General features: G+C 43.5%; 1 protein-coding gene across 8 annotated transcripts in view; it reads right to left on the reverse strand.

The window, feature by feature from the left end:
* The window catches only part of TNC (tenascin C), a 77,396-nt gene that overhangs the window by 2,482 nt on the left and 54,232 nt on the right, over positions 1-20,682 (reverse strand). For all 8 annotated transcript variants that reach the window (XM_060251795.1, XM_060251794.1, XM_060251793.1 and 5 more), the window contains 8 exons: positions 20,092-20,235; positions 15,163-15,282; positions 13,597-13,740; positions 11,948-12,078; positions 10,424-10,556; positions 8,397-8,548; positions 5,487-5,583; positions 4,650-4,811 (listed from right to left, as the gene is read on the reverse strand). In XM_060251795.1, coding sequence (XP_060107778.1) covers positions 4,650-4,811; positions 5,487-5,583; positions 8,397-8,548; positions 10,424-10,556; positions 11,948-12,078; positions 13,597-13,740; positions 15,163-15,282; positions 20,092-20,235 — 1,083 coding nt within the window. The remainder of the gene's footprint in view (positions 1-4,649; positions 4,812-5,486; positions 5,584-8,396; positions 8,549-10,423; positions 10,557-11,947; positions 12,079-13,596; positions 13,741-15,162; positions 15,283-20,091; positions 20,236-20,682) is intronic.

Genomic DNA, 20,682 nt, shown 5'->3' on the forward strand with positions numbered 1-20,682 from the left:
GCTTGAAACAGGAAGTGTGCTGGTTGCTCCATGTCTCCATTCTACAGCCATCTCCAACCAGCTGATTGTGGATCTGTGCTTGGAGTGGTAAACATTGCCACTGAGACCTCACAATGTCATGTTACTCTATTTTGTTGTTTGATTTCTGATGCCCTATTTGTCATCCAATCTCTGGCTTTTCTTTTCTTTTCTTTTTTTTAAAAAACCCTTTTTATTTTTTTAAATTTTTCTGCAAACCTGAGGGTTTCCACAGATATGCAGGACTCCCCCTCTTCTGTTATCTGGCCTCACTGTGCTGTTTTTGGGATCCTCACTCTGCAGCTGCGATCATGCACACAAAATAATACTCTTTCAATCCACTTTCAATGCACTTTCCAACTGGATTTTACTGTATGAACTGGTAGAAACCAGTCGGAAAGTGCATTCAAGGTGGGTTGAAAGTGCATCATTTAACGTGTGCGATTGCAGGCTGTGGCCAAGTTGAGAACTAGATAAACATGCATGCATTTGTCTCTCAAGTATCTTTGAGGGCTTTGTGTGAGATAGAAATCTTCTAAGCAAGCAAGGGAATAATCCATAAATATTTGAACACCCTCTGCTTAGGGGAAATTCTTTTAGCCTGTCTTTCTCAGGAAATCATCAGAATGACACCGACAGATTAGACCAAAATCCTATCCAGTCAGATCAAATTAGTCTAACCATCCTGCTCGCAATGGAGACTAGCCAAATACTTCTGAATAGCCCAAGAGCAGAGCTTGAAGGTCATGGTTTTCTCCCATGGCTTGCCTTCCAGCTATTACTTTTTCGAGACATACTGCCTCTGAACCTGGAAGTTCCATTGCAGTGACAAACTTATTACTGTGGATTTGTTTAATCTCAAAACCTTCTAGGATCATTTGTACCCAAAGCCTACCCCCTGTACTGACAAACCTAACCTTCAATGGATTGAAGCATCTGATTGGTTATGCTACCAAAAAGTTTTGGTGGCAAAACTCCAGAGGTGATTTCAACATTTGAAATGGATTTTGCAACCTGCTTTGCACAGAGAATTCTAGCACAGCTCAGCCTTCTAGTCCTCTAACTTGATGAGCAACAGCAAGGCTGGAGGGCACTGGGGATGCACCCCCTATTGAATCTCACCCTTTGCTACCATGTTCATTCATCTCTTGTTGTTCTGACCATGTGGCCAGACCTGCTGGGGGCCACTGCAGACCTCTGGACAAAGATTCCTTCTGCTCCCCCTCAGACCAAACCCAGCTTCACATGACAGAAAATCACAAGAGCTGTCTGGCTTCATGGGTCTTCAGGATGATCTGGGCCCTCACAGTTTGATTCCTCCTCCAACTCAAGTCCTCAGCAGCTCTGCTCATGAAGACACATCCTAAGTCCCTCTGCTGTCTTCCTGCTCACTCTGGCACCAAGTTGTCCCTCTTACTTTCAAACCTGCTTTGTGGCCACAGCCTCCCCTCTTCTCTCTCCACTCACTTATCCTCATACTTCCTTGCCCAGGACAACATTTGAAATGGCTGTAGTCACTGGAGGGCACTGGGGATGCGCCCCCTATTGAATCTGCATGGGAAGATTGGGTGGGGGTGCTGTACTCTGTAGATTTGATAGGGGCACTGCCCCAGCACCCCTCCACTGACTCCAGCCCTGAGCAGTGGTATCCTCTCCATCCCATTCTTGGAGCATTCAAGATAAGGCCTACTAGTTCAGCCCTGAAATGTTTTTGGACCAACTCATATACTCTAAGGCCTCTAATGTACTTAAGATACACACCTACAACATGCTGGAAGCCACTGGGCATGTCAGGAATACCCAACATGTAAAAGGGATATCCCAAGGTGTGCTAGCTCTACTTACCATACCATTTCTCAAACTGGCTTAGAATTTGCCGAGAAGTGGCAGGTTGCACATACAACCCAGAAATGGTTCTGGCTCAGACGCTTGTGGGAGCAGAACTGTGCCACATCCTGACTTTCTTCCCCTTTAAATGCTAGGCTTCAGTGTGCAAGTTTTCTTTTATCTTGGGATCTACTGCCTATATTCTGAAATGGGATAGTCCTAGCAAGGCTGTGCCATGTTCTGAGTCCAGGAATTCTGAGCATCTTGCCAGAGCATAGACTGACTCTGGTCTCCCAAATTTCTAAGACAAAATCAGCCCTATGTAGGCTGCCCAGCAGAGATTCTGGGTCTGGGTGTGTGTGTGTGGCAAGAAAAAGAGAGCTTGCAAGATTTAGCCTGCTGCCTTTGTGACAAAGCAGACTCAGTCTTTGACAACATTTTCCAGGCTTTGTGGAACAGTATGTCGTTTGTTCAAATAGAAGCAGCCAAGCACATTCTTGGCATCCCGGGCTGTGGAGCTCCGCTCTTGTAAATGATCATGGTGACAGGTAGTTAGAGCTTCCCATGAGACATGGCTCTGCTCAGCAGGTGTGTTTACGTTCCAGGAGACGCCTGCCATAAAAAGTGGCATTTTGCTCAGTGGCGTGGGGAGGATTTGAAATGGAAACTACATACTGAAGCGTTGTGACGCGAGAGGGCTTGCCAGAAGAAGGGCGGACAGCCACCAGGCGGACAGCCACGTCAGTTCGTAGATTGCAAGAGTTGAACAGGGCCTGGAGCCATGTTGTGGAAGGGCTAAACTGGCCATGGGGTGGCGCATGCATGAATATATAGAACAGGGGTGGCACATGGGACTCCTTCACACATATTGTTTGTTGTGAGCCGCCCTGAGCCATTTTATGGGAAGGGCGGGATATAAGTCATAGAATAAATAAATAAATATTGTGTGGCTCTCAAAGCCCCCACCATCCCTTCTGCCAGCTTGGAGAAGGCATTTCTCTCTTTTAATCACTTCTCCAAGCCAAGCCAGCCAGTGGCTTATAAAATGCATTTAAAGTTAAAGCTGCTTTCTTTCCACCTCTCTGTCCCCATCAATTTTCCTTCCTTCCTTCCTTCCTTCCTTCCTTCCTTCCTTCCTTCCTTCCTTCCTTCCTTCCTTCCTTCCTTCCTTCCTTCCTTCCTTCCTTCCTTCCTTCCTTCCTTCCTTCCTTCCTTCCTTCCTTCCTTGTCTCAAACATCTGGCTCTCAATAGTCTGAGGGTTTTTTTGTCTGACTCTTACATTAAGCAAATTTGGCCACCCCTGCTATAGAAAACCAATGTAGGGGCCAGAGGAATGGATTAGAGTGACCCAAATTCCAATAAGGGAGGGATGGTGGCTCAGTGGTAGAGCCACTTAGTAAGCAGAAGGTCCCAGGTTCAATCCCTGGCATCTCCAACTAAAAAGGGTCCAGGCAAATAGGCGTGGAAAGCCCATCGGGGAGGGCGGGATATAAATTTGATAGATAAATAAATGATAAATAAAAACCTCAGCTTGAGACCCTGGGGAGCTGCTGCCAGTCTGAGTAGACAATACTGACTTTGATGGACTGAGGGTCTGATTCAGTATAAGGCAGCTTCATATGTTCATATCCGCACTGAGCTAGAAAACTCCTGGGATGACTTTCAGCTGGTCACTTTCTTTTAATCTAATCTTCCTCCCAGGATTGTTGTAAGGGGGAGGGGGGGCAACTGCATAATCCCCCTTCCTTTCCAAGGAGCTCATGGAAGTCTCCGTGTTTCTCCCACCCTGTTTTATCCTCCTGACCACCCTGTGAGGTAGACAAGGCTGAAGTCTTCAGTTCAGCTCTACATGTGTTAAATATCCAAAACATGCAGATGGTCAGTGTTTTATTCTATTATGTGAGCAGCTGGCACATTCTAATAGCTGAGGCATTAAGTTACCCATCAAGGCATGAGTCTGCCTCATCTCTAATAACACTGCTAGCCAACCTTGCTGGGTAGTTGCATTGGATAACTGAGACACTATACTGCTGTGCTTTCAATAAACACTTATGAATGCTATTGCTTTTACTTTGTTGACTGGTTAACGGGGGTGAATATGAGCGGACAGGTAGCCCTGGATTCAATTCTTGCTCCTGCCACCAACCCCCAAAGTGGCATCTGGTAAGCCCTTGTTTCCTCAGCCTCCATCTTCTGCCTACAGTGCGAGTATAATCACAAAAGCGGCCTGCCTTAAAGGGAAATAGCAAGAATCATTGTGGCAACGGCCGTCAAGCACTCTGAACACAGGAGAAGTGCTACATATGTAGATCGTTGTTATCAAATGCACTTCGTGACCAAGCTCTTCAATAGCACAACAAGATAGAAGCTTTGTTCAAGGTATGAGCTTACATGTGCACACATATTCCTTAAGATACAATGAAATGGAAATAGAAATAACAGTCATACATATAGAGGATGTATGGCTGCAGTCATGCACACTAAAAAATGCACTTTCAATCCACTTTCCATAATGCACTTTCAATCCACTTCCAATTGGAAAGTGCATTGGAAGTGGATTGAAAGTGCATTATTTAGTGTGTGTGATTGCAGCCTATGACTGTTATTTCTATTCCCATTTCATTGTTATCTGAAAAAGTGTGTGTGCACATGAAAGCTCATACCTTGAATTAATTGTTGGTCTGAAAGGTGCCACTGGACTCCAACTTTGTTCTACTGCTTCAAGCCAACATGACTACCCACCTGGATCAAACAAGAGAGAGAATTAGCTGCAGATCCTTCTCCTTGTTGGCTGAAAACGTACCTGCTGTGCCGCTGTATCCATCCACTTTCAGTCGGTAGCGTGACCTGGAATCTCCCACGGTAAATTTATCGTAAAGGGCATAAGCGGTCTCTCCGTGGTCACGCAAATCCACTCGCAGTTCATACTGGCCCTGAGAAGTGATCTTGTGAAGCTTGTCCAGACCTATGTGGAATAAAAAAAAATAAACATGTGATGTTTCCCATCCTTATTTGGCATGATCACGGCGCTAGTCCCGGTGGAGGAAGACTCACATTGACAGATGGAGAGGAGCCAGGCTTAAATTGCTTGCACTCAGGTCTCAGATTCAGTGGGAGCTCACAGGAGCACAGCTCCTGAACCTTTCTGAGAGTTCCACCTCCTCCTCCTGAGAGTTTCACCTCCTTGTTCATTGAATAGTATTGCAGTTGCATAACAATCCCTAGATGAGCTCCAACACCTATTTTTCTACAAAATGACCGCTGCTTGCATTTATACCATTTGTGTTGTTGCAGTGCTAATGACTGAGAGGGTGGGGGGAAATGCACAATGATAACATCCCTTGCCATTTGATGGGAACAAATCTCCAACTTGGAAGTTTTGGGTTTTTTTAAAGGAAAGAGTCCCCAGAGTACTTCCGTTCTATAAAGGATGGATAGAACACAATCCTTTCTGTTCTAATAATGGTCTCTGCAACCCTCTTACTCCCCTAAACTAATTTACTAGAGATGCTCTTGGTCCAAGCCCTGGAACCAATTTCACCCCGAAGACGCTGTTATCACTGCAGAGATCAGAGTAGGTGTTTGCCCCTAAGCAGATGTCTCTTTGTGGTGTGAGAAAAACAAATTGCTGGTCACCTACCTATCCAGAATTCCTTCTTGGGATCTCCAAAGCCATTTTCATAAGTCCTCCAGTTCTGGTAGAAATCCTGTTCTCCATCCTGCCTTCTTAAAAAGACCTGATATTCCAAATAGACAATGTTACATTAGAACAGAGGAAAGCAAAATTATGGTCCATTGGATACATCTGGCCCAGGGCAGCTTCTTATCCAAACTTGAAGCTGCTTAACAATATGTTGAAAACACAGGCCTGTGCCATGAAGTATTGGCAAGTGTAGGTGGGACCATAGTTCAGTGGTAGAGCATTTAGTCCCAGGTTGAATCCTGAGAAACTCCCCTTTAAAGGAGCAAAGTGATGTGAAAGACCACTGTGCTGGAGAGCCACTTAGGGTTTCCAGGTCTGACTCAAGAAATATCTGGGTTGAACACATTTCTCACAACCCCTCTCTATTCAACTTTTCTCCCCTATAGATATTCTAGTTTTATAATCTTACTCTTCCTTCTCTATCCTCTACTTCCTTCCTCCTGTTTACTTTTGTTATCCTTTGCTTTTTTTTTAATGGTTATTTTACATGCGGTTAGCTTACAATATAAACGTTGTCACTGCTTCCTTATTACCGCTGATATGACTTATTATTATCTTTCTGATGTTTATTTAACTGCTTAATCCTCATTTTACTGCCACCTCTTCATGACGGTATTAACTCAATCTGCAACCTACTGAGGCACTGTTTTAGTTCCTGTCTGTAAATCACATTTGCCATTACATGCGACGGTTAAAATTTTGGTTATTGTTCTCATTGACTCCTGTAACCTGCTCACGATACTGTACCATGTATGGTTTTGCATTTTTTCAATAAACTTGTAAAAAAAATTTTTAAAAAAGAAATATCTGGGGACTTTAGGAGTGGAGCCAGGAGAAAGGGTGTGACAAACAAACCTTTTTTTTTTACATTCAGGTTATAAAGGGAATTATGGCCGTCACATTTGAAGGGGCCATGAGCCTTTTCAATGCCTTCCCTCCATTTGAAAATAATGAAGCATGTGGGCACCAGTATTTCCTCTAAGCGGAGTTAGCGTGAGCTAGCTCACAGATTTTTAGCCTCCCGCTCACACATTTTTGTCTTAGCTCAGGAAGGATGACCCCAGAGCACGAGACCCCATAATTTATGCAGTAGCTCACAACTTTAATGCAGACCCCATAATTTATGCAGTAGCTCACAACTTTAAGGCCAGTAGCTCACGAAGTAGAATTTTTGCTCACAAGACTCTGCAGCTTAGAGACCCTGGTCCAAAACTCGGTGCATTGCATGGACCCTTGTTACTTTATGCTGACGATGAGGTGCTGTTGTCCTGCTCTAGAGTGGCTTAAGATGTCTGTTGTCCCGTTGTGTTCTGTATTTTACTAGTAATAAGCTCCAGCTCAATTATGAGAAGTCCAAAATCTTAGTTTTCTCAAAAAAACTCTTAGTTTTTCTCAAAAAAAATTGAGACTTTACAAATGGGTTACTGATGGTAAAGAGATAGAGCAAGTCAAGAATTTTAAATACTTAGGTGCTTATTTTCAATATAATGTGACGTGGTCTTCCCATCGCAAGTATGCAGTGAAGATAGCTAACATCAGTGCATCTGCCATAGCTCACTTTTTTTATGGCAGAGGTCACCAATTTGTACCAGCTGCCATAAAAATATTCAAAGCCAAAGTGATTTCACAACTTCTGTATGGCATCCCAATATGGATTGGATCTTATGAATGTGCTATCGAACGTATCCAATCCAAATTCTTGCGTAAAATTCTGGGCATGCCAAAATGTGTCCCATATGCAGTTATCTGCTTAGAAACTGGCATGTCTTTAATGATTACTAGTGCATGGCTCATGACCTTAAAATTCTGACTATGCTTGCACTACAACTCTGAACCGGGGAGCTATATCTCTCAAATGCTCTCTGAATTTAATTTGTCAAATTGGTCAGCACATATTGAGAGAAAAATAAAAGCAATGGGTTTATCCCTAGAACTATTGTCCATGCTGTCCTTCACCACTGCAGTCCAACAAATTAAAAACAGGTTGTTAGATATTGAGCGCCAAGACCTATACAGTCTGGCTAAGAAAACTTGTTCCCCACTGAGTTTTGAGATATTTCTTAGTACTGGGAAAATGGCCTCATATCTATCCGTCTTGCAGGTGCCACAGCAGCGTAGAGCTTTTTCCCTTGCCAGATGCAACGCCATGCCCTCTGCCGTTCTTTATGGCAGATTTAACAAGACAGCCTACTCAGTCAGATACTGTCTCTGTAAGCAAAAATGTGTGGAGTCAGTTACTCATATTCTTCTTGATTGTAATTTGTATTCAGATCTTCGTCACAAGTATTTACATCCTCTTTTAGTTAGCATGGTTGATGGTTCTGATGCACTTAAGGTCTATAGTCTTTTAAACGACGCTTCATCTAGTGTCACTGAGAAAGTGGCTAAGTTTCTTTATTCTGTTTTAAAGGCATGCCAGAGGATCTCATAGAAATAGTTTGTTTATGCTTTTCCTGATGTATATGTATGCAATCGTTCCATTTTATCTTTATTTTTTAACCAATTTGCTCTAATATATATATATATTTATGCCAATAAAGGTTAACTTGACTTGACTAGAGGAAACATTGGTGGGCACCTTCTTTCGGGGCTCACAGAATTGGACCCCCTGGTCCAATCTTTTTGAAAGTGGGTGGGGGGTGTTTTAAGGAGAGGCACCAGAAGCTATGCTGAAAATATGATGCCCTCCCCCCCTCTCTTTCTGATGACCCTGAAGTGGGGGGAGAGCCTCCAAACTGGGGATTGGCAGCCCTAGAGTCACTACTAATCAGGGGTCCTATCCTGGTTTGCCTCGATTGTTGATGCTCTATAGGGATGTTCTGCTTCCCTTTGTCAGTTCATACTCACAATCCATCCACCTCCATCAGAAGACATGTCACAATACACCTCAAGAGGCTGGGACTGGTCCCCATTCACATATATGGTGTAGAGGCCAGATGCAGTTTCTCCATTCAGAAGAGCCTGAGAGCAGTCTCGGGGGTAAGGGTAAAGAAGTCCAGCTGCAACGAAGAGGGGAGGGGAGCAGAGAATCAGACCCTGAGAAACCAGGATGCTTTGAAAATTCCCCTCTACCAAATTGTTCCCCAAATGCAGGAATTTTAAAGTGGAATTTGTCTCTTATGAAACCTTCATGAATGTATTTAAAAAAAAACAATCTGTAAACTATGGGATGCCATTTAGCACACCCTCAAATTCTTCCTTGTCTTCCACCCTCCTATACTTAAGGGAACCTGAGTGTTGCTGGAGTATTGCCAAAAGAGAGGCAATCTTGAAGAGGTTCCATGTACTGTTGGGTTGCCATGCATATCAGCTTCGCTATCAGCTTGTACAGCTCATAGAAGCTGATAGCGAAATGTGGGAGAAAGTACTACGGCGTCACGTACCACCTTGTGTGCCTAGCTGTACAATGGAACATAGGAGCATCGGTCTCTATGGGAAACGTCATCGTTGGAATCATGACCTGCACCCAACTGATAAAGAACTTTGGACATTGATTTGTTTTTTGAGGGACTGTGGGTGGGGCCATTGACGTTCCTTATTTTTGTACCATATTGAGGTTTATCTTTGTAAGAAATTGTAACATTATCAATTTGTAGTGAAATTTGTAATTTTGTATATGATAGGATGCTGGTCTTCGCAGAGGTTTTTTTAACTGTTTTCCTTGCTCCGATATCCGCACTGCTCTTTGTGGGTTGCACATTCTCCAGGTGGGGCCTGGAATTCTTCCACTATTACAACTGATCTCCAGACAATACAGATCAGTTGCCCTGGAGAAAATGCAGCTTTGGAGTACAAATACACCACGCCAGGGGTTGTTTTGTAGAAAAATAGGTGGTGGAGCTCATCCAGGGATTGTTATGCAGCTGCACCTACTATTCAATGAACAAGGAGGTGGAACTCTCAGAAAGATTCAGGAGTGCACTCCTGTGAGCTCCCACTAAATCTGAGGCCTGCACCACGCTAATTGAAAGCTGCAGCAAACTGCATGTTCTACTTTCAGAATTCATTTTACAACTATTCCTAGTTATAAACCGGAATTGAGAAGGTTGGAATGGAATGCTGCACAATTCCGGAACAACAGAGGAACAGAACCAGCAAAAGTGTATTGAGAGTGCAAGCAGTGTAAATGGCTAGAGAGTTTGGGCTACCTCCAAGGAGTCCCGTGTTCAAATTCCCATTCCTCTGTGAATTTTCAAGGTGGCACTGGGCCAGTCACTTGCTCTCAGCCTAATCGACCTCATAGGGTTGTTGTGAGGATAAACAACTTAAATGAGGACTGAGCACGCTCTGGAGTGTGCTACTAAGTGCTGGACAAGGTTGCCAACTCTGGCTTAGAAAATTCCTGGAAATTTGGAGGCAATGCTGGAGGAGGGCGGAGTTTAGGAAGGGGAGGGAGCTCTGCAAGGATGTGCTATAACAGATTCCACCCAATGAAGCTGCCATGTCCTCCAAGGGAATTGATCTCTGTAGCCTGCAGAACAGTTAGTTTGGAAAAACACTACGTTCCACCTGGAGGATGATAACCGGGGTGGAATTCTAGCAGGAGCTCCTTTGCATATAAGGCCACACACCCCTGATGTAGCCAATCCTCCAAGAGATTACAAAAAAGAACCTTGTAAACTCTTGAAGGATTGGCTAAATCAAGGGGTGTGGCCTAATGTGCAAAGATGCTCCTCCTAGAATTCCACCCTTGATGGTAACCATATGAGTGCAGCTGAGCACCAACTCAAAAGGGAAAGGGGGGAATTGGTCTACCCAAGCCGGTGAGGTGAGAGAATAGCGGAGAGATAGACTATTGAGGAATGGGGTGAGATTTCCAAATGGTCTTTCCCCCTCCCATGATTCCCTGAGGGCCCTCCACTTGTATATCATACTTGTGGTGAAAACTGCCTGGATTATCTTGCTCTTCAGGTTCCGGTTGAGCGCTTGCAATTTCACCGTGTACTGGGTGGATGGACTGAGATCCGACAAGCTGTAGGAAGTTGATTCAGGTCCCAGTATGACTTCCTGAAGGGAGGGAAGAATCAATAATGGAGGACTGCTTTTTGTCAAAGAACTACACATAGAGGAAAAAAACTCTTACATTTTTTAACACATTCCGATGCCCTTTGATGAATCATTCATGCAGCTCTAAGCAAACAGTTTCAATGATTGATGAGGTCATTGCTGTTCCCGCTGGATCCTTCCTACACTAGCTCTCATCAGAAATATGAGAAGGGACCTCTGGCAATGAATGTTTCATGTGATAATGTTCAAGGGGTGCCACTTAAGAGGTAGGCCAGGCAGGAGTTAATATGGCCCATACATGCGCTAAATGCAGCTGCATGCCTGAAGCACATCAAATATTAAGCATGGTATTTTCTTCCACCATTGCGGCATCCTTAAGAGTATGGCTGGAGTATGGAGAGCCAGACTGTTTCAAAAAGAAATCATTTCACTTCTAAGAAGTCTATCCAAAATAGCAGTCAAGCCCTTCCCATTTGGCTTGATGGTTTGTCTGCAAAATGGTAATCTTTTTTTTTTTAAAATGTTCAGGTTTTAAAGTCTGCATTAACATTTAATAGGTTTGCAGTTAACTACCTTAAATACTGGGATTGGAAGTATGAGAGGGGGGAGGAAGAGAGAGAGAGAGAGAGAGAGAGAGAGAGAGAGAGAGAAAGAAAGAAAGAAAGAAAGAAAGAAAGAAAGAAAGAAAGAAAGAAAGAAAGAAAGAAAGAAAGAAAGAAAGAAAGAAAGAAAGAAAGAAAGATGAGAGGGAAGCAGGGAGGAGGACAGAGTGAACAGAGAAAAAAGAAACAACAAAAGAAACATTGTTTGGTTCAGACATAATGGCAAAACATGTTATTCATTTGATTAAAACAACTATACCCTGCACTTTCAACCAGACCACAATTCCCAAGGCATTTTATAATTCATTAAACAGATTTTTTAAAAAATCAACAGTAGTGACAAGTTGTAGGGTATAAGAGGGCCAAATCTAATGTGTGTAGACAGTTCACGCTTTCAGTTTTGAGGGTGTACAAATGTGTCCTTTTTGTTTTCATGTGCTGTTCTTGTGAGCCTTTTGGTTTCACCCAGTTTTTTGCTGCTAGCATTCTTAATGTGTTTATTTTATGGCATTTTTACACTGTCTTCACATCACTTATATGTTACTTGCCAATTATATGCAACTGGCACAAAAATAATGTTCAATTTGCAAACACCCTTTGCAAACAAAAATATAGTTCAATTTGGAGACGTTTAATAGGGGAAAAAAGGAAGAAAAGAAATGCAAAAAAGCAAAAAAAGTAGTAGGGATCTTGAGCTGAACAAATAGGACTATGAAATTCGGAAGCATCCCTAAAGTCACGATCCCCTCAACAGATGTTGCATAGCACTATATGGCCAAGACTGCTTACCTTGACTTTGCCATCAATGGACTCATAGATGAGGAGGTAACCAGTAACAGAAGCGCGCGGAGGCCTCCAGGTCAGTAATGCTGTTTCAAACTGGACCTCAGTGGCAGTCAGATCCCTTGGAGCATCAAGGCCTAGCAAAAAAAACCCAGCAGATGCATCAACCAGAGGGGATGTAGCCAACTGAGTACAATGTGCCATACGTTTAAAATAAAATCTGTGGTTGTCTTTACATGCCTAGCTGATTTTGGATTACTTTTCAATGTTTAAAATATTGCAACATTGTATTTCTTATATGGAAGTTTTGTTTTTGTTAATAAAAAATAAAAAAAAATTGAGTTTAAAAAAAGCTGATTTTCACTTTAGAATAGTCAGAAGAAGATAGGAAGATCTCTTAGACTGAGCGCTTTTCTGCATTCTCATTTTTCCTTGCGGTTCAAGTCCTGTTTCGGAAGGGGGGGGGCAGGTTCTGTTCCACATGTGTTTTGCTCCCTCTAGTGGTTGATCTTCTATTACAATGTTTTATTTCCAGCATAAAAACCTGCAGTTTAAATCTGTAGGGAGATATGTTGGAAATAAACGGGTGTAATATCAAATCAACCATTTCAGGGAGCAAAATGTTGGAGGAGCAGGAAAAAAAACCCTCCAAAGAAACAGGAATTTTCAAGCAAGGAAAATGAGGATGCAGAAAAAGCCTTGAATCAGACCATTGGTTTCTGTAGCTCAGTAGAACGTATCAAGACTGACAACAGCTCTCTGAAGTCTTTCCGAACACCTGCTACTTGAGATCCCTTTAACTGGAAATTGAACTTGGGGCTTCCTATATGCAAAGCATAGGGCTTTTTTTGTAGCAGGAACTCCTTTGCATATTAGGCCACATACCCCTGATGTAGCCAATCCTCCAAGAGCTTACAGAAGGCCCTGTACTAAGAACCCTGTGAGCTCTTGGAGGATTGGCTACATCAGGGGTGTGTGGCCTAATATGCAAAGGAGTTCCTGCTACAAAAAAAGCCACGGAAGCATGTGCTGTACAAGAGCACTTCTCCAATGGAATAATGGGCAAAAGCTTTATATCAAGTCAGATTGCTGGTCATTCAAGCTCAATATTGTCTACTCTGATCTGAATAGCTCTCCATGGTCTCAGGCAGAGCATCCTTCCCCCTTTCTGTTACCTGAAATCCTTTATCTGGAGATGTCAAGCGCTGAGCCTGGAAACTTTTGCATGCAAAACAGATGCTTTCCCATAAGGCACATCTCTGATGAAATGTCTCCACCCCACAACTATTTTATTTCTTGTCTGCCTACATGTTATAATTGAAACACAAGAATCTCTCGAAATATAAACCCCACCCACAAGAGCAGAAAGGAGGCTCTCACAAAAGTTCTCGTCTTTTGTGAGATAGGATAGTTTTGTGTACATTAAGCAGGGCCTTCTCAAACATGACCCCCGCCAGCTTTGGGATTTGTTACCCAGTGTTCTACCTGCATGCAGAACAGGTTGCATGTAGAACTCTGCAATCTTTTTAGAAAATGCAAACTGTTCTCTCTCATCTTGCACAGACCTATGCCCGGCTCTGGGGATCCTGATTCTGGGTAGAATTCCTGCCGTAGCTTCATTTGGAACCTATGACAGACAAAATGTTCCAGGGTACCTGTAGTGAATTTGGTGGAGACAGTAGTGCTTCTCTGCGGTCCTTTAACAGCATACATCCTGAGAGTATATTCAGCAGCGGGACGAAGGTTAGTAAGATCATATTCTACTGTGTTGCCCGAGACACTCTTAGTCACTTCTGGCTCTAAACAGGAAAAGAAGAACAGGGAATTAGTAGAGTTGCCAGGTGAATTGTTAACTGACCTGTGTAAAGGTTGTTCCATTTGCAAAGCCTGTTTGCTCCTAACCAGTTGGCTTATATCGATGAATCTAGAGAGGAGAGCCTTGCAAGGTGCCAGATGAATTTCTGGATTATAATTGGTTGCCCCTTGCTGCTCATTTTGTAGATTCAGTTGTATTGACCACACATGTTGTAACATTTTTATAAGCGGTGATTATCTGTGAATGTTTATAAATATAGATGGCAATTTATTGATGTCTATGAATTAAAATGGGGGGGGGGGTCGTGTCTGGAAACAGAAAACTGTCAAAAGAAATATCCTAGGTTAAGGATGCCATACTCCAGGTGCAAAGGGGATTCCAACCTGGGCCCCCTAGATCCCAGCCTGACCACTCTCCAGTGCATCTTTTTTCTCCAGGAGACCTAATCTCTGCAGTCTGGAGGTGAGTTGTAATTCTTGGTCCCTTCTGGAGGCTGGCATCCCTAAGAGGCTAGGCTAGGATCTGGAGGACCCAGGTTGGAATCCCCTTTGCATCATGGAAGCTTGCTGGGTGACCTTAGGCCAATCACACATTCTCAGAGTAAATTCAAAATAAGGCAATTCTTTTCTTTGTAGACAAAGGAAAAGACAGGAACATAAGAGAAGCCATGTTGGATCAGGCCAATGGCCCATCCAGTCCAACACTCTGTGTCACACAGTGGCCCCAAACCCCCCAAGTGCTATCAGGAGGTTCACCAGTGGGGGTAGAAGCCTTCCCACTGTGCCCCCTCCCCAAGCACCAAGAATACAGAGCATCAATCCCCAGACTAAGAGTTCCAACAATACACTGTGGCTAATAGCCTCTGCTCCATATGTTACTTTGTGTAAACTTTATTCTCTTTCTACTATGTAATTTCTTGGTTAAATTTTCTATTTTTATTTTAACGGGAGCTTAACTTGAATACTTGTATACCTAATAATGCTTTTGTCAGTTGGATCTGGTCACTGACTGTAATAATAAAACTGAAACACTCTCAGGGTTTATCTCCCAGGGTTCTTGTGAGGAAAAGAATGGGGAGAGAGCAGAATAATGTCACCCACTTTGGATCCCCATAGGGAAGAAAGGCAGGGAACAAATAACAGGGCTGTTTTTTTGAGCAGGAACTCATAGGAATGCAGTTCTGACTGGCTTGGCATCAGGGGTGTGGCCTAATATGCAACTGAGTTCCTGTTGGGCTTTTTCTACAAGAAAAGCTCTGTGGGAAACAAAGGTGATGTCAGGGGTGTGGCCTAATATGTAAATGAGTTCCCACTGGGAAGCCCTTGCAAAGACAGAAATAAGTTTCTGAAGCTTTTCTACAGGGTGGCTGCAAAGCTTTGTAACACAAAGAGAGTTCTTGACTTACCACCCTCGGCAGTGTAGGAAATAACGTAACTGTCCACTGCAGCTATTGCTGGCTGCCAGACAGCCAGCGCCTCAGAGTCTGTGATGTTGACAGCCACCAGTCCTGATGGGGCATCCAACACTGAGAAAAAAGTCAAATATTAAACACAGTATTTTTTTTCACCAAGGGTGTTTTTTTGGCTTGACGGAATACATGATCCTGTTTGACCATGGTCAAGTACCGTATATACTCGAGTATAAGTCGACCCGAATATAAGCCGAGGCTTCTAATTTTACCCCAAAAATCTGGGAAAACTTATTGACTCGAGTATAAGCCGAGGGTGGGAAACGCAGCAGTTACTATTCCTGTGGCAGGTAAGGCCACAATGCTGCTTGCAATGAAAGATGAGGAGAATGGTGGTGCAGAACACAAATCAACAATACCAAGGCAGAAGTCATTTCTGGTCAGACTGAAAACACCAGTCCCAGCACGACCCCTCCCCCTTCACTGAGGAGAGGAGAGCAGGGGGCAGCTTTAGCTGTCCTTGGAATTCCGGGGATGCGGGCGGAATAGTGACTCGAGTATAAGCCGAGGAGGGTTTTTTTCTGCCCAAAATTTGGGCAGAAAAACTAGGCTTATACTCGAGTATATAGGGTATTTCACAGTAAGCTGACAAATATCTGACTCTCAGCCGACCTGCATCCTAGTTCCATGTGAAGAAAATAAACAGAGCTATCACAAGCTCTCATTTCTCCCTTCTGGCTTTCTTAAAAGTGCTGAAGTAAAGAAGAGACATATAAGGGGCAACCTCATTGTAGTGCAGACACATGAACAAATTATTATCCCCATGGGAAAGGGAAGCCATTATGAATGAGGACTTTCAAAAATGTTGAGACAAAGCAAAATGGATTGTGGTGAAGGCACATTGGCTGCAAGTTCTAGCCTTGGTATCATCCCTCTTTCTTAGCTGACATATTTCTCTCCTTCTCTGTTCCAGAAGCTTCTTGTGGAAAAACCCAGAGTCAAGTCTGGGAAATCATAGAACAGAAGGCAAAAAAAAAAAAAAAGTCAGGGATGATCTTCTGTCAGCCTGTGGCTCTCTAGAGCAGAGCCGGTGGGTCCGTAAGGCAAGATTTGGCAGTTGCCTCGGGTGCTGGCTCTTGGAGGGATGCGTTGTTTCTGGGCACACCCTGTGCGCCCAGAAACAACACAGTGTCTTTCAGTTCTGGGCTTTGGACTTACTTCCCGGGAAACATGCCTGGGATCTTGCCGGAGGTGGGGGTGGGCTGCTTTCCCCTTTACCCGCCTACTTGGAAGCACAGCTGAAACCCCGCGGGATTTACTCACGCTGCCGCAAAAGCCACAGCAACTGCCGGACAACAGAGAATGGAAAGCAAGCAGACGGGCTTCCTCCTTTGGGCGAGGCATGGGATGGGGAAGGCTGCGGGGCCAAGGGCATGGAGGCTCAGTAAGTGAAGTGGTGCAGTGGTGGGGAAAGTAGGATCCCTCTGCCCGGTTGTCAGTTGGAAGAGGGGAGGGGAGGAGGACAGGGCAGCCCCTTCTCCCTCCCCAGGACTGAAAGGTGCCGTGTTGTTTCTGAGCATGCAGGGGCTGGGAGAGTTCTTCCAGCCCCTGCTCCCAGAAACAACGGCACATGATGAGGTGTGACGTCATCATGCCCCAGGTGAGCGAACACTTTGCACGCACACAAAGAAATTACAGGAGGGGGGGAAATGGCGCACGTTGGGATTCTGCCGTGGGCGGCAGAACCCCATGCACTGGCCCTGCTCTAGAGGCCACTGCTCACAGTTTATCACATGGGTGGCTATGTTCTGTTCCTTCTTGTGAGGGAGTTCTTAATTTTGCATGGCACTGTTATGATCTGATGCTTCTATTTCAGAAAAATCCTTCCAGCTTCCATTTTGCTTTTCGTTTTAGGGTTGCCAGCTTTGGGATAGGAGATACCTGGAGATTTTGGGGGTGAAGCGTGGGGAGGGCAGGGTTTGGGTAGGCAGAGACCTCAGTGGGGTATAATCCCATTGTGTTGACCTTCTAAAGCAGCCATTTCCTCCTGGGAAACTGCTCTCTGTGATTCCAGCCACCACCTTGAGACTTTCAGCCCTAATTATCACAGTATGGTGGCTAAGGCTAAACACACACCCCTGGTCCCATTATGTCATAGTATCGTGGTCTACTGTTCCTTCCTTGCAAAATGAGCTTAGCAAGCTTGATGTGATTCTACATATGGTTGTATCAAAAATTCTTTTATCAATGCACAGGGCCACATGTATACACCACACACAAAGAAAGACTTTTGATGCTGTTGTGTCTATGCATATATGGATCATGATTGATTTTGCAGTGTTTTATCAATGCACATGTGTGCATTAATGACATAACCTAGGGATGCCAATGAAACAAAAGAACCAAGGTAAAAAAGGTAAAGGTAGTCCCCTGTGCAAGCACCAATCATTTTCAACTCTGGGGTGACGTTGCTTTCACAACGTTTTCATGGCAGACTTTTTTACGGGGTGGTTTGCCATTGCCTTCCCCAGTCATCTACACTTTCCCCCCAGCAAGCTGGGTACTCATTTTACCGACCTCGGAAGGATGGAAGGCTGAGTCAACCTCGAGCCAGCTACCTGAACCCAGCTTCCGCTGGGATTGCACTCAGGTTGTGAGCAGAGGGCTCCGACTGCAGTACTGCAGCTTTACCACTCTGTGCTACTGGGCTCTTTCAAAGAAAGAGAACCAAACTCTACCATAAATTGGGCATGCTCCGATTCCAGAATTCATTTTAGAAATCCTTGTTAAACCAGAAGAAAAGAGTCCAGTAGCACTTTAAAGACTAACAAAAATTGTTGTAGGGTAGGAGCTTTCTTGAGTCACTGCTCACTTTGCCAGATGACATCTGACTCATGAAAGCTCCTACCCTACAACAATTTTTGTTAGTCTTTAAGGTGCTCCTGGACTCTTCACTTTTTTCCTACTGCTACAAACAGATTAACATGTCTACCCATCTTGATCTAGTCAAACCAGAACTCAGAAGAAGCGGGAAACAAAACACAGTGAACCTTCTGAACGATAAAAAAAAAAATGGCATAAGAGAAATCTACTGATAACTATAAAGCATGGTGTGTGGAGTAATCACAGACAAGCACAACAGCCAATTCAAATACGAGGTTTGAGCCAATGAAGCATTTCTGCAAGTGGAATGGGGGTTCTGTTGGCAGAGGAAAGAGTGGGGGATATTTTTGCCAATCTCTTTTCTCACTGCAGATCTCTGCTTCACCCTTGTGCAGCTTGTGAGGGCTCCCAACTCCCTGGACCCCCACAGGAGCAGAACTGTGGGTAGCTGAAGGGACTCTCGGCAATTGAGACTGAGGAAGCAGGAAATCCCCTTCCATGATCTTTGCTTCTCTTGTGGAACTTTGGATCTAACCCAATGCTAACAGCTGTAAAATTCATAAAAATAGGAACATTAACCTTGAAATAAATAATGAAACCATTTGTTTCCAAAGGTCTAGTGGAATAAATTTCGGCAAAGAAGCCAGGGAAGAAGACAAACAAGCTTTTTGTTTTTGCCAAATTGCGGAAAGTACAACTCGACTCAGACAAACAACAATGCTTACAAAAGATTTTGGATTTATTGTTGGTTGTGAAGTTGATGACTCTCTTGGGGGCTAATATGAGATACCAGCAATTAGTGGGAATTGCTGGAATTTTGATCTGGTTCTGGCATATTTCCAATAGTCTGTCCTGTCCTGTGCTAAAATGAACACAGACTGGTTATATTTGTTTTACAAGTTGCCCAATAACTAAGGGGCCCAATAATTGGATATCTCTACAAAGAATGTAAATATAAACAAATATAACCCCCCCCCATATTTATTATAATAAGGTTAAAAATGGTTATAGGCCCAAATAATAGCATCAAATAAGAATAAAATAATCAAACATACACTTTATGCAACCCTAACCATACCCATTCACAGGGGTGGAATTCTAACAGGAGGTCCTTTGCTTATTAGGCCACACCCTCCTGATGTAGCCAATCGTCCAAGAGCTTACAAAAAAGAACCTTGTAAGCTCTTGGAGGATTGGCTACATCAGGAGGGTGTGGCCTAATATGCAAAGGAGCTCCTGCTAGAATTCCACCCCTGCCCATTTGACCCAATGGTTTTCTTCAATGGCCAATCATAATTTATTACAGCTTGGCTCCTGACTTTGCAGTTGTAACATGATCGTTTCTGAAAATTAGACCAAATATACATTTGGAAGGGAGAGGAAAGGAAGGGAATGTTTAAAAATTATTATTTAAATTCATCTATTATAATAAAAATGTCATAAGGTTGTGTTCAAAAATATTTTAATGAATCCTCTCCCTCCTCCTATTCCTCCTGTGGCCTTGGATTGGTACATGTATTACACTTCTCCCCCATCCCATTCTGATTGCATTATCCCCCTTTATTCCACTATTCTGATTGCATCATCCCTTTGACTGGCATATGAGGGGTACGACTGTTTGCACCAGGCACTGCGACGTTCTGTTGGCTTTTCCCTTGCACCAAGAGAGGAAGGTAATTTTTATGGCTATGTCTACTTGGATTTTTAATTATTCTATATTACATGAGTTCTTCCTGGAAAAAAAAATTGGTAAACTGTGCTCATTAGGACTGTGTTGATTTTTTTGCAAGTACACAATTGGTCTACCGTTTAAGATACGTGCACCTAATCAGGGCAGAAGGTTATTCTAAACTGAAGCTGCTGAATCGTATCTCTGCCTTGGTTTATGGATATTGTTCATAAGTAACACACCCTTGTGTCATTTTATTTCATCTCCAGAATAATTTATATTTGGTCCGATTTCCATCTCTTTAACCTTTTGGTTCTTAATTCATGTTTTCTTTTGGTTAATTACCTCCCTTCAGGATCTGGATTTATACATACCTGTGGTTAGAGATCCAGAAACAGGTTCACTTTCTTCAAATCCTTTGACAGAGACGATACTGACAGTGTACTCTACACCTGGAATCAGTTTTACCAGCTTGGTTCTACTCTTGTTTCCATCAACTGTTACAATACTGGGGGTACCTGGAATCAATAATGATTTCGATGAGTTTTGCAAATGCTCCTCTCTCCCCCCAAAATAAATTTTCACTGCAGAGAACGTTCAAAATTAATGGACTCCTAAGAGGAACTTTCTTGGCTGACATTTCTAGATAATAGATGTATAACACAAACATTTACCAATAACAAAGTTTGCAAAGAAGGGGCTCGTCCTACAGTGAAAGCCATGTTAACTGGCATCTTTGGGGGAACCGGGATTAACCAAACTTCATGGCTAACCAAGTGCAGACCCATTGCCTGGTAATCTACAGCCTGAAACCAGGTAAAGGAACAGCAGGCATTGCTCCTGGTGGGTAACTGGGTATGGGCACCACTAGCTAGACAACATTGCCCATGGTGCCCGTGATCAGAATGGCTGCAATCACAAACACTAAATAAGGCACTTTCAATCCAATTTCAGTGCACTTTCCA

This window comes from Heteronotia binoei, chromosome 12, assembly GCF_032191835.1.
Source record: "Heteronotia binoei isolate CCM8104 ecotype False Entrance Well chromosome 12, APGP_CSIRO_Hbin_v1, whole genome shotgun sequence".
NCBI lineage: Eukaryota > Metazoa > Chordata > Lepidosauria > Squamata > Gekkonidae > Heteronotia > Heteronotia binoei.